Source organism: Heliangelus exortis, chromosome 20, assembly GCF_036169615.1.
Source record: "Heliangelus exortis chromosome 20, bHelExo1.hap1, whole genome shotgun sequence".
In the NCBI taxonomy this organism is placed as follows: Eukaryota; Metazoa; Chordata; class Aves; order Apodiformes; family Trochilidae; genus Heliangelus; species Heliangelus exortis.
The window spans coordinates 3223103-3237069 of NC_092441.1; the positions used below are offsets into that span (position 1 = coordinate 3223103).

The following is a 13967-nucleotide window of genomic DNA, read 5'->3' on the forward strand; positions in this document are numbered from 1 at the left end:
AGCTCAGATCTGAGCGTGAGCTCTGCCTGTCTCTCATCACTGCAAGCCTTCAAGTTGTCACCAAAACATTATGAAACTCTAAATGGTTTTGAAATCTTATTTTTGGATACTGAGCTGACATTGTTAATTTGCATTTCCATTGTTCAGGAAAAGAGAGGCCAGTTTCTAGGGAGATCCTTCACACATGACAACAAGAGGAAAGAAAGTTGTTGGTGTGACCCCTGCAGTGGGGTCCAACCCCAGGCTGGGACACCCAAAACCAGAGAGTGTGGATTCATCTGAGCTCAGCAGCTGGCAGGCACAAAGGCATTCCCAGCTCAGCCATCACCATCCCAATGAGCTCTCCTTGGACATTCACCAGGTTGGGATAAGAGAGGTTTGGGGAAGTTGGTCTAAATTAATCACCCCACACAGAGCAGTGGCATGTCCTGTGGCCATGGGAAGCCTTTTGCCCTCACCTGTCTGAAGCATCATCCCTCCCAGGCACTGCTGCTTCTTTGGCAGAGTAATTTCTTCTTTTTCTTCTTCTTCTTCTTCTTCTTCTTCTCCTGCTGGGACAACTTGCTACCCAGCCAAGGAGCTTCCCTTTTTACAGTCCTGAGCAGGAACCTACAGATTTCTGAAAAGCAGACCCTGGAAGGTCTCACCCATCCCATGTGTGTTCCCACTTGTCTTGGGACTGTACCACTTTAAGCTACAGTGAAGGCAACAGGAAGATTCCCAGTGAGAACTGGGGTTTGGCAGGGGACCAGGGGTTTTACAGCCTCTCTGTGCTCACTTTACTCATGGGGCAGAGAAAACACAAACCTCCTGGCAGCAAGAGCCACAGGCAGCTCAGTCAGATGCCTCCTAAAGCTCTGAAACTTGCTGAGCTTTATCATCTGCCTGCTGTAAGTTGAGGGTTTTTTTCATCATTCCCTGCTCCCTATGGTTCCTGCAAGACCAAGAAGCATCTGGATGACTTCATTTTCTTTTTCCAGACATTAGGAAATGCTGATGAAGGACCTGTCCATTAAATTGGTCATTGGTATTCACAGTGGGAAAGGCACTGCTCTTCCAGCAGGTTTGTTCTGCCATATCAAATCTCTCTGCCAGGGAGCCAATAATGTGCTCTGAGAGAGTTAATAAAAGTAATGGGCCTTCATAAAGAGAAAAGAATATAACACTGGGGAGGGAGCAGAAACTGAATGGAGTTTTTATTGTCTCAGCTGAGAGAGCAGCCACCAAAACTTCAGGAACATCCCACAAAAACATGGAAGAAGTGCCCTTACTGGTAGGGAGTCCTCAGAGCTGGCTGGGGGTGGGAACCCAGCTGCTACAGATGGCTTTGGGAGATGGGCTACGAACCAAGTGGGAAGCACACACCAGGGAGAGGCAAAATAATTCACAGAAGTAACTCCCATCAGCTTCCATGAAACCCCAACCACCAGTCCTGTCACTACCCAACCCATCGACACCTTGGGGCATGGGGCATTTGCCACTCCATAAACCAACACCACTGCTCATCTCCTGGGACTGAGGTTGGGGCTGCTAAAATCTGCCCTGGCACTGCAAAGCCCCAGATTTAAGCCAGGGAAATCAGTGGAACAGAAGATGTGAAGTTTGTTTATGCAGAGAGCAGGATCTGCTGTTAGGCACCAGAATCTGTTTCCCTGGTTTTGAAATGCTGTGTTGTGTGAATTCAGTGTGCAGAAAAGGTGCCAGACTAACAACCCTGAAGAACAAATCTGCCTGTTTAGCAAGCAGCTTGCTGGGCTCTCAGCATTTATCTGCAAAGAGGCAGCACAGCAACAACCCAGCCCAGCCCGGAGGGGAGGCAGAGCTGGCAGCTCAGCCAGGTTTGTAGCACACACAAGGGTGCAGAGATGGGTGCAAGGGAAAGGCACAGTCAGGAAGCTTGGTACAAACTCCTACTTTTCTCTTAGTCCATGCCTAAAAAGGGTCAGCACACACACACATGATGCACATACAGCCCAAGGTGTTGTTCATACAGGCACAGGTGGCCTTACCTCTTCACTGCTGCCTTTCTTCTCTGGTTGCTTCCTCCTGGCCATCACCTCTTTCTTCTCATTACTTTAAGAGTTGTGGAAAGCATTTCCAGAAGGTCCAAAAGACCTGAGAATTTCTGCCTTCCCTGCAAGGAGGTGCCATGCTACAAGGGGGACACTTTCTCTCTTGGGCTTGAGGAACCTGCCCAATCCAAGAGGTCACCAATGTTACGAGGTGTCTGACAGGCTGCATCCTGCCAGCCCCAAGGAAAGCCTTGGAGACCAACACCAAGCCCTTGGGTCATCTATCTGCATGCCAGGAACCTGACCCATGTGCAGAAACTCTTTAGAGGATAAAATTAATTTTGAAATCCCCTTAAAATAATGGAGGGACAGAGCTCCACGAAATGTTACATCTTAAATACTGGAGTAATAGGTTTCTCTGTACCACAACTTGTACCCATAGCAACAGGATCTGGTTTTAAAGCATCTGCCCAAATTATTTCCCCTTTCCATTATCACCCAGGGGCAAAAAGAACATCACATCTTTGACTCAAGTAGAGAATGAGATTGTACTTGCTTTGTCACCCTTGATCAACCTCCTGGCTCCAGTGAAACCACTGACCATAAATTCAAGCCATACAGACACCAATATGAACCCTCTGCATCTGGACACCCAGTGAGCTGCTCTTCTGCTTTCTACAGTGAAATGCAAAGAAGGGAATAAAGTCTGATTTCACACCTACTTTCTTTGTAATAAAACCAGCAGCACAAGCCTGGCCTGGCAGGGCTGCACCCCAGGTTCTGGGCCCACCACCTCTGAGAATACTCTGAATGTTTTTTTCCTAATGAGTCTTACACAAACTGGACTGACAACATCTTCTAACTAGTCCTGGGTAATTAAGATCACAGACTATTTTCTGTAATTTATTAGAAGCATATATTAATCCTTAATGAGGCAAAAACTTTTTAACATTTCTCAGCTAAAGCTGCCAAAAAAATCCCACCAAAACCCCACACAGGGAACTGATGTTTCCAGCCCATTTGCTGAAAATCCTTTTGCTTTACTTGAATGGAAGGATTTAGAATGATTCAGTCCTTACTCCCTGACACAACCAACAAAAAGATACTGGCTGAAGTATTGCTACACCAACAGGAATAACCCATATTTCATGTCAAGAAATATGATGTGCAAAATTTTCATAGGCACCATAGGTCATCACCATCTGTCTTGACAAAGTAATTGTCTGCTGGGTCTCCAGGAAAACTAGAAACTTAAAAAACTAACAAAACAAATGGAATGAGTTGAATGATGATACAGGCAGAGCATGAGCATTCTGGGCTTCCTGCTCTGGAAATGTGTGGATTCTGATACCTTTGAGTTCACTTAGAAAATATTTAGAGTGGTCAAAGCCACAGTGCTACTTGCAGTGGGGATTTTACATACATAGCAAAAGAACTGCTAAGAACTGCTTACAGAGCATGATCTCTACAAAAAAAAAAAAAAACAAACAGCTGAACTTGACAAACCTGGGAACAAAAGATTAATTAATCAAAGTAGGAGCACAGTGCTCAGAGGGTTTGGAAAGTTAATGGAAGCATTCCTATGGAGCTACGGGTCAGTAATGCTGTAGCCCATACAATTAAGTAAAACGGTACAAACTACAGGAGGTGACAACTTCCAGGAGAAAATATGGATGCAAGGGCTTTGGTTCCAACCAGCCAGCTTTTATAACAGCTCTTTATGATTTGAATTGTGGCAACACTTCAGGCTGCCACTTCACTAGCAACGAGGCATTCTAAAGGCTGAAGATTTATGCTTGAGAGAAGGGAGAGGGGCATTGTCCCAAGGAAGTGCTCTTGGTTGTAAGGAACTTGACACTGGACAGACCTCAGAACACACCTCCCACGTCAATCCACTGCCCCTGAGGGTCCTTCAGAGCAGGGAGCCCAGCACCCAGGAGGACAAGAGCCAAAGGGACCTGGGACACCCACCGCAAGCTGTGCCTGCCCCTCTGCAGCAGTGCAGCTCCCTTCAGGCAGGAAAAGGACATGCAAGCTGGGCACACAGTCACATCCCACACCCTACCCAAAGTCACCCAAGTGGCACTATCCTGCAAAAAGGTGTGAATTTTATTCTCCAGCCCCACGTTACCTCCGAGCTCACAGAAGCGAGCGGCATCTCCTCCGGTTTGTTTCCTGACTTCCTAAGGTCAAGTTTCCAACTTGCAGATGCAGTCTTCAAATATACACAGGGAAACCTACCAGCTGCATTCAGAAAGGAGCTTTCTAAAGGGTAGAAGCTCTATTTGAAATGCAAAAAAATAAAGAACATTTTAATCTTCTGGAGTTCAAATGATTTTTTAAAAATCGTTCTCTCGGCTCTTCAGGAGTTCTTAACACCAGACTGACAGCCTCCCAGGAGACATCCAGATTTTTCTCATGAAAAAATGGAATGAAAGAGAATAAAACCAGAACTTATTCTTGATATTAAGAGCATGCTTTCTAAATTGAGCTCTGGGTGATCTTGTCATTTAAATTTTCCAAAGGTAACAACGGGGGTTTACTCCTGGACGAGGACCGTGGGACTTGACACTAACTGTGCTTTTAAGTGTGACATTTTAGCTATAAAAAAAGGTGGAGTGAAACACTGAGTTGGTGCATATGCCCAACCCTCCATTAAGTTGCAACAATTTAGACAAACCAAGAATTTAAAGCTATCATTTTGAATTTTTTACTATAATTGCAACAGCTCCATATTTGCAGTGCAGCCTGAGCCAGTGCCCACTGGAGCCATCTGTAAGGCTTAATGTGATTTTAGTAAGATTTTGATTAAAGCCCTAGAAGAGTTTACAATGCAGGTTGGGAGTTTTTTAAGCAGCTGTCACTGCCATAAAAATGGGATAATTTGCTCTAAAACCAAAAGATCCCACTCAGGGCTAGATATATGACATATAATGGCTAGACAAGACATTTCCAAATAAATGCTCCTTTGGAAAAAAATTCACTCTAAAAAATGCAACTGATTCATGCTAGACATTTGCAAAGCTGAGAGTCAGAAGAACTTTATCACACCATCCTCAAACTCCTGGGTGAGAGCACTTAAGAAAATTTAAAGCCCAAACCAGCAGGGATTTTCATAAAGTTATAGAAGTGAAATGGGAAGTCAGAGAGAAAATGCTCCTTTACCCATAACATTTTCAGTGCAGATAAAATGCCAGCGTAAAACAGAAAAAAAAAAAAAAACCATGGCAAGATGCAACCATCTCCCCCTTAACCAATTGACAGATAGCAGTAAATTAACAAGTGATGTTTATTAGTTTAATATTCAAATATGGTGAACAGAATCAAAAGACTGCTCCATATAAATGAGTGATTTTGAAACCCCTGAAATTACAATGCCGAGTCGGCGAAGTGAAGTGCATTTGAACCCTACCTCTCCTCTGTCACAGCCTTGCACATCTCATCCTCAAGAACTCTTCACAGACTATAAATGTTCAGGCACACAGATTCTTCTCTCAGAGCAGTGCCAGGTGCTCCAGTGGGGAGAACTGGCACAGCTCCACTGAAATAAAAAAGACTTGAGACTAAACTTTGCCCGGCCCTTGCAAATCAATTTCCCTCTTTCTGCAGCCATCAGCTCGGCAAAAAAAATCCCCCCTGAACAGTAGTTTTGCTTGATTCAAGGTTGCAGAATGTGGCCTCTACTCATTTTTGTCTCCTCTTTGATTTTTTGATGCTGTATGCTGACGTGCTAAGCATAACCTGGCAGGGGCTTTCCCCTCCCCCAGCATCTTTTCGTTTGGTATAGACATGAGGAAATAAATTAAAGAGTTATGCATGCTTTTCTTTACAGCAAAAAAAAGAACAAAAAAAAAACCAAAAAACCAAAAAACCAAAAAACAAAAAAAAAAAAAAAAGAAAAAGAAAAAAAAAAAAAAAAAGAAAAAAAGAACAAAAAAAAGAGGAGGAAAAAGTTTTTCAGATTAAGTTTCTGAATCACGAGCCAGCGAAGATTTATAATAAAAAACTATATGCAAACCTCTGCAGTGTACTGAGTTTAAATCAATCCCATTATATAAAGACCCTTGCCTTAAAACATGAAGTCAAATGCAAAAAAACCTGATTGTAACCAGAGCAAAAATCTGATTGAATACAGCAGCAGCCACTGCTCATTAGTAAGGTGTCCCATGGACAGCTGTATAAATCTGAAATCACCCCCACACAGCTCTGAAATTCTGATTCTTGTATGTAACAAGTGGAGGAATACTGCAACTACACCCAGCTCAGTCCCTGTAAAATATTTCCCAGATTTAAAGTTACTTCAAGTGTAAAAGGAGAACAACTTATCTGGAGAAAATATACAAACACCCCCCTCTGCCTCCCCAGCTGCAAAAGTAGGAACAGTGTGCAAGACCAGAAATCTTTATGGACAAAGTTTATCTTCTGAGTTTTCATTCACACTTGTTTCTTTAATTTTTTTATATATCCCATAATTATATAATTTTTTTTTTTTCATTTTTTTTTTTTTTTCAGTTTGTATTCCTAAAGGGCCAGGTTTGGGGAGAACTTAGCAGAATTCATTAGAGATAAATAACCTGGTAACCATTCTCACCCCCAAAAGATTTAGACTAATTTGGATACAGCTTTGACAAACATTAAATCTCTTCTTTAATGATGTTCCTCAAACAAAACAGTTAGCAAAATATCTGAATTTCCTTGTATAATGTCACATTTTAATGTAAACATCAAATAATGTACCAAAAGTTTTACTGGAAAAAAAAAAAAAAAAAAAAAAAATCAAGCGGCACAATTCTTTATACCACTGGAGAAGGGGGGGAAAGCCAGATTACAAACATTTACACATGCATAGTGGAAAAAAAATTAAACAAACAAACAAAAAAAGTATTTTACTAAATTCACGCATTTTTTTTTAAAATAGTTATTAAATCTACTAAGCACCAACATACCTAAAAATTTATTTTCAGCTTCATGATTCATTTAAAAAACCTATCAAATTAACTTTTCAAACAAGCTTATATTACTAGCTTGTCCAAAAATAAAATGTAGAGGGTTTTTTCTTTTTTTTTTTTTTTTTTTATTCTTTTTCTTTTTTTTTTTTTTTTTTTTGTGTTTGTTTTTTTTTTCTTTTTGGTTTTTTTTGGGGTGTTTTTTGTGGTTTTTTTGGTGTGTTTTGTTTTTGTTGTTTTTTTTTAAATTTTTTTTTATTTCTTTCTTTTTTTTTTTATTGTTTATTTTAAAGTATACCAATACTTTTTATTTTAATGTTTCCAAACAATGGCGTAGGTGTCTGGAAAGAATGCCTTTACTTTACCCTACAGTGGATGGAAAATACAATACCACATCATACAGAATCTAAAACTATAAAAGTCTGAGAATGCAGCATCCCTTCACAAAAAAGCTGATAAAACTGAAAGTATTTAGAAGATGCTGCACTTTTATTTAAAAAAAAAAAAATTAAATGAATTTAAGCAGAAATAACATACATTTTTACATTAACTGGCCATTTCTGGTACAGAAACCCAGCATAGTATGCTAATGTTATTGAATAAATGTAAATGCTACTTACAATCTTCTTAAATACAATTTAGACAAACTTTTTTTTTTTAACTTTTTTTCTTTTTCCTTTTTTTTTTTTTTTTTTTCCTTTTTAAAAGTTGTACAGGTAACCTCTCAGCTGCTAGTTTAATGCAACATATCAGTAACATTACACAAATTAAAAAATAACGTGTGTTTTTTTCCTACAGAAAAGCTTCCAAAAATCCGACCCACATCAAAAAATGCAAAATAATGGAATATAATTAAAAAAAAAAAAAAAAAAATTAGTTGCAAGTCTAGCAGCAAAGCAATTAAGTGAGGATATATTTACTAATATAAACAAAGGGAATATTTGCAACTACAGGTGAAGCCCCAACTACCTTAGACCTACTGACACAAATAAAAATTAAATTCTCTCTAAAAAAAATAATCTGGTTATTTAAAATAGGAGTAAAAGCCATTGCTACCTGATGAACTACCTAGGCTAAGTTCCTGAAACAAAGACAAAGGGTCACTATTCTTTTTTGTCTGCTCAGGAGGAGGTTTGGGCTTTGGGGGAGCCCGCAGAGCACTTGCGTAGGACATGACCGGTTTGCTCCCACCAGCGTTCTGCTGGCTGCTGCTGTTGGACTCCACGATCTGCTTGTTGGGCATGAGAGGTGGGAACTGGCCAAGATGTTGGAGCACGTTGTAGTTGAAGGAATTGGAGAGCTGGATGTTTTCAGCCTTCAGGTGTTCCTCTGGGGGTTTGACCGTCTTCGGTGGAGCTGCGGGAAAAGAGGAAGAGGAGTTTGAGCGAGCAGCTCTGACTTGGGAAATGGGAAGGAAGCCAACCCCAAGTATCAAAACTACCTCTGCTGGTGACCTTCCCCACCAGCTTCTTTGTTTAGGCACTCTTGGTCCCAGGCAATGCCACCATTAAGTTATCTAGCTTCATTTTCACCTTCTGGATCTTCTATGATCCTTGCCTGGTGCAGCTGCATCACAGGGAAGCAGATTCGGAATGGGATCTGCTCTAATTTAAATACTTTATCCACTAAGACATCACAAAGACTATTTCATTTTTCCTGCTTTATGGCTTATTAGGCTAAAATTAAAATTTACAGCACCATATATAATTCATTCTCCAGCAGCATTTCAGAGTCCTGAATACCAACTGACTAATTATTGATGTTTTAGTCTGAATGCACTCCTGCTAATTGATATCTTCTTGCTCCACACTTAACAATTCCTGTAACTATCAGGGAAAATGATGCTTTAAAACTGGAACTGCTTTCCAGTGAATTTTGTGAATCCTCATGCAGTCTCTTACTTTTGCCTGGAGAATTTTGCTGTCTTACATAGCTGGAGAAACTCTACACTGAAATGCAGGCATATGTTTTATCTAAAATAGCCTAGGAGCTGGGCAACAAACATATTCTCTAATTATTTTAGTCTTTAAATATACTTATTATTATTTTTGAAGTGTCCATATAAAAATGTACCACCAAATGAGTAAAAAAGCAGAAAAACATAAATATATCATTATGTGTCTCACTGGCAGGGTCACACAAAGGCTTTTGGTTTTGATTTTTAAAACGAAACAAACAACCCAAGTTGAAGAAGAATGAATATGGAAAGAACAGAAGGGAAACAGTTTTGCTAGGGTTGCTATGACTCTAAAAAAAAAGAAAAAAAAAACCCAACAAGCCAGAACACAAGCAAAATCCTCCCCAAAATAACTACAGCACTCAAGAGAAAACAAGTAACAAGTAGCCAGGCCAGAGGTGAAACCTATGCCTGGCCCAGGTGTGTAACTAAAGAAAATAGATGAAATAAAGATACTGAGTAAGAACTTCAATAATTTTCTATCAACAGCAAAAAGCAAGGCACATCAGGCTCTCAACTGGCAGATTTGGAAAGTGCCTGCATGGAAGAACAGGGAGCAATTCCCAGCAGCTGTCCCTGCACTCCCCGACTCCGCGCTGATAGAACCCAACCCGGGTGCCGCAGCTGCTTCTGCTGCACAAGAAATACAAGCCCTGGAAAGCTTGCTGTCAGGAGTGCTCACTCTCAAGCAATGAATACAGGCACAGAAATAGTTCATAGCTACTCGTTCCCATGGATTTTTATTTCCTGGCTAAAAATCAATAGTAACCAGAAGCACTGGAGTTATTGGTCATTAACCCCTAGTGCTATAAAATACCTTTGGGCTTTAAATGTAATCATCACAGCCAGGCAGCTGTAAATGCAGAAAAGCAAAGCAGCCATAAAAATGGAGATATGTTTGCATGAACAGGGCAACATTCCATAAGCATTTATTTCTGAAACAGAAAGCATGCTCAACTACAACAAAAAATATTTCCCTTGCAGGTGCCGATACCAGTTAAAACTTGCCCGTTTCATTTAGGATTTATTATTTGTAAATATACTTTTTATTACATATGCATGGTTCCTCTGAGGATTTTACTCTCAAAGAGGTTCCAAATCTTTCCATTGAAGCAAGGAAATGTGGTTGCAGCTGATCCCAGTGTAACCTTGTGGTGTCTAGAGAGCAACTTCAGAGATGGATGCCACTCCTGATGACACAAAATATCATGCATGCAACCCCTTGATTTTCAGGAAAAATATAAATAGGCTGAAGGAGGTGCACTGAGCTCGAAGCTTTGAACTTAGCACAAGTGACAGTGCCATAAATATGTTGTAAAATAACATTTTCACATGTTGGAAATGAAAATGCACACAAGGAACTTAACTCTTGAGCTCTGTCAGTGATAGGAACAGCTTTTAGTCCTTCAGTTTACACTGCATATTTCTGCTTCACTATTACTATGCCTCAAAATTAGATGATGCTTTTTATTAAATTTAACCAAAGCAATTAGATCTTTCAAGTGCAATAAAAGCAGCTTGTAGGTTTTTTCCCACATTATTAAGTGTTTTTAATATTCACACTGGAAGATTGTTCACATTTTTTTTTAATTTTAAAAAAATGATTGCTGAAGATCCTTAAAGCAAAACCATGGAGAAACTGTACTATCCTGGTAACTTTGTTTTTCACAAGTCTTAAACATATGGAGAACAAAAGAATAGCTGCATTGTTCCAACCTTCTATTTGCAGCCTTTTTATGATTGAGAAGTTAAATTAATTTCTCTCTGCTAAATCAATCAGCACTGCTACTGCTACCAGGGAAGCCAGGTTCCAATGTGACTCTTCCACAGTGAGTATTTAAACTTCATGATTACTTTGATGAAGTACCAGAATTTACTGGGAAATACACAGAGATTACTAGCTCAGTTGATATTGGTTCTCCCCTAGACTGTGATATCAACAAGAAATATCACTGATTATAGAAGCAAATAACCTCATTTGCAAATAAATCCCACCAGATACCTTGGCTCCCTTTAGCAAAAATCAGTTGTGCTTGAAACCACTGTCAGAGAATGTGTGGGTTTACTAGAACCTTGTGAGAAGACCTAAGGAACAGGATTGCTTTTTGTACATGCAGAACACTCAATAATATTCTTCTTAAGACATCAGCAACTTAGCAAGATGGTAACATGATACCAAATGAAAACAGGGTGAATCTAAGGTGAATCTAAGAAAAACAGGGTGAATCTAAGAAAACCTTTACGTACTAAGCCAATGAGTAATTAAAAAAAATCTTTGCTTTAATTAGTTATAAGAGTCGATGAGATGGGAGAAAACATTTTGTGCGGAAGAAAAAAAAAAGAAAAAAAAAAAAAAAAAAAGAGGAAAAAAAAAACACCACCCAAAACCCTAAAACCAAACAAACCCTACACCCCAACCCTCTGACTGAGACTTTTTCACTCCAGCTTAAATCCTCTCCTTAATGGAGCAGAGAGAGAAGGAAAGATCAAATCTGGACCTACCTAACAACTCCCGAGGTGGAACTGCTCTGTTGGCTCCGTTGCATGGAATGTTTGGGTATGGGGCAGATGAGGAGGAGTTTACCCACAACTCAGGTGATGAATAGTTGAAGGATGACTGGTTACTGTGGTCCTGAAGCTCTTTACACTGACCAAGACTGTCTTGAGGAGTGTTTAATTCTTCAGAACAAGCCTGGACTGAACTAGAGGAAATTCTTCTTTGGTACAACGGCCTGCCTGGTCCTCTTGGTTCATACTGTAAAGAAAACAAAACAAAAACAAAAAATACCTTTTGTTCCTTTATTTAACTGCACATATCAAATACCATTTTTCTATGCAACATCCTTCCCCACAATGTCTTATGGAAAAAAAGAAAAAGAAAAGAAAATCCTTTGCATTCAGAAAAAAAATTCAAATACATTTCAAGTTCCATTTTGTGCACTGCAGTAACTGATAGTGTATTTTAGTCACATAAAACAGACACAGAATTTTAAAGGAAGTGCAAAGAGCATTAACTGACATTCCTTAATTCTTATCAGCCTTTACCTCTTACACTCCTGTGTGGGAGATGTGTCACATAGTGAGGAGGAAGATATGCAGCATTTACAAAGGAAGCACAGAAAAACAGAGAGAAATAACAGACAGAAAGACTAAGAGAAGATGTCCAGTTAGAATGTAGAGGGGAAAAAAATGGCTTTTCATTTCCAAAGGACAAATGGATGACTTGTATACCAGGATTGGGGGAAGAAAGCTACATTTCTATACTGAATTTTGTGTGTGTGCACACAAATGCTCTGAAGAAGTGTGTGCCCAGGAGAAATAATGCAGAGAATTTTATCTGAAACCAGAGAAATCACTTGCTTCCATAAACTCTGAAGATCATACAGATGAAAATGGCAGGAGTTCTATTGATCAACCTGGTAGCTTCAAGTGTTCAGACTTGAGGACTCTCTAAACCCTCAACCCTCTAAACTTTCTCAAGCCCCAAAGCAAGCCTGTTGTGTTACAGCTTGTTTCTGTAAAAACAAACACAGTGTTTGCTTCCTTCTCACCATACTGTCTAATAAGAGCAGAAATACCAGAAGGCATAGAATAAAATCTACACTTGGTAAAAATTAAACAAGATAATGAAATGCATTAAAAAATAGCTAAATAAACATCAAATAACTTGCTTGCAATGCCCCAATATTGTCATTAATTGCCCACAAAAAACAGACTGCATGAAAGAAAACTCTAATATCTCATTATAGCTGTCACACTATTGCAACCTATCAGTGGAACAGCACTTGTGATATCCTGTCACTCTACTCTGGAGGATATTCCTTAACAAAAAAACCCCCAAAAAAACCCCAACCCTAACCAAAATTCGGAAGTTACTGTCTGAATCACACCCAAAAAGTACACTTTTTTAATTGAGTTTAATAACCAATTTTGGTAAGCAATCAGGAAGATATCAAAGTTCTGGACACTTGGAAGTTCAGGACCAGAGAGAATAACTAAGTATTCCCTTTGATATGCACTTCAAATCTGACTTGACTAAACATATGCAAAAGCTTTCAAGTATCAAGTCAATGATCAGTTTTATAAATAGTGATTGAGGAAATAGTTCAGTAAGGATACCAAAAACCATGCTATCTCCCCTGACACCTGCCTTACATGAGGGATAGCTGATATTTGATTTGTCTGTTCAGTCCTACCTACCAGCTGAACCAGCAGTCTTGGAAACTTTACATGCAAGCCTCTGTCTTGTAATGCTTTTACTGCATTTGGCATTTCTGTCACATATTTTGAAAGGAAGAAGAAATAAGAACTAAACTGAATTTGCACTAATTACATAAAGGCTCACTGTTTGTCTTCAGATAGCAGGAGCTGTCACAAACTCTGTAGGAATATTTATTAGTTTATTACTGCTGAAAAGCCATTGTTCCTATGTCCCACTGTACTGACAGCATTAACTGTTGTCAAAAAGTATTAGATTTTATGCAAGGTGGTATTGTTTTATAGATTGAGACACAGATTTTTTTACATGTCTATAAAACCAAAGCTTACTACAGCTCTAGCTGGGCCTGAGGACTTCATTAGCCTCCCTGGATTCATGTAAGACAGAAATTTGCAAAATACACTGGAATTCAATTTTAGTTCTTTAGTGAGGCACATAAACTAAATATTTTCTATTTTCAAAAGTCAAAAGGCAATTAGACATGTATTATGTGGGACAGATGAGCAGGGATACCTCCACAGTTTCTGTAAAAAAACAACCTAGAAGCTTCACAGAACAAGCCACTTAACTCTGTGTACAAATATTGGATTACATGCAGTCAGTGCAAGATTATCTGAGAATATTGATTCTGACATTCCTGAAATCCAGCCTGGCTCCAGCATACTCCATGTCTACATATCATACACTCCCTGGCACTCCAGATTCCAACAGGGATTAAAAACTCCTTTGCAAAGTGTGACCTGTCCTTATTCTATGTGTTTGCATAGTCTACATCCCATAACAGACTCCTGCAGAATCCACAACACAAGATCCAGAGGGATGGAGTGTGGCAG

At 39.4% G+C, this 13967-nt stretch overlaps 1 protein-coding gene across 5 annotated transcripts in view; it reads right to left on the minus strand.

The window, feature by feature from the left end:
* Positions 1–7062: 7062 nt before the first annotated feature.
* HELZ (helicase with zinc finger) overlaps positions 7063–13967 on the minus strand; it is an 81725-nt gene continuing 74820 nt past the window's right edge. For 4 of the 5 annotated variants that reach the window (XM_071764526.1, XM_071764522.1, XM_071764523.1 and 1 more), the window contains exons 30-31: positions 11418–11670; positions 7427–8314 (exon numbers count right to left, since the gene is read on the minus strand). In XM_071764526.1, coding sequence (XP_071620627.1) covers positions 7983–8314; positions 11418–11670 — 585 coding nt within the window. In that variant the 3' untranslated portion in view covers positions 7427–7982. Of the gene's footprint in view, positions 8315–11417; positions 11671–13967 lie in introns of all 5 variants that reach the window. The other variant, XM_071764525.1, reaches the window with a different exon arrangement.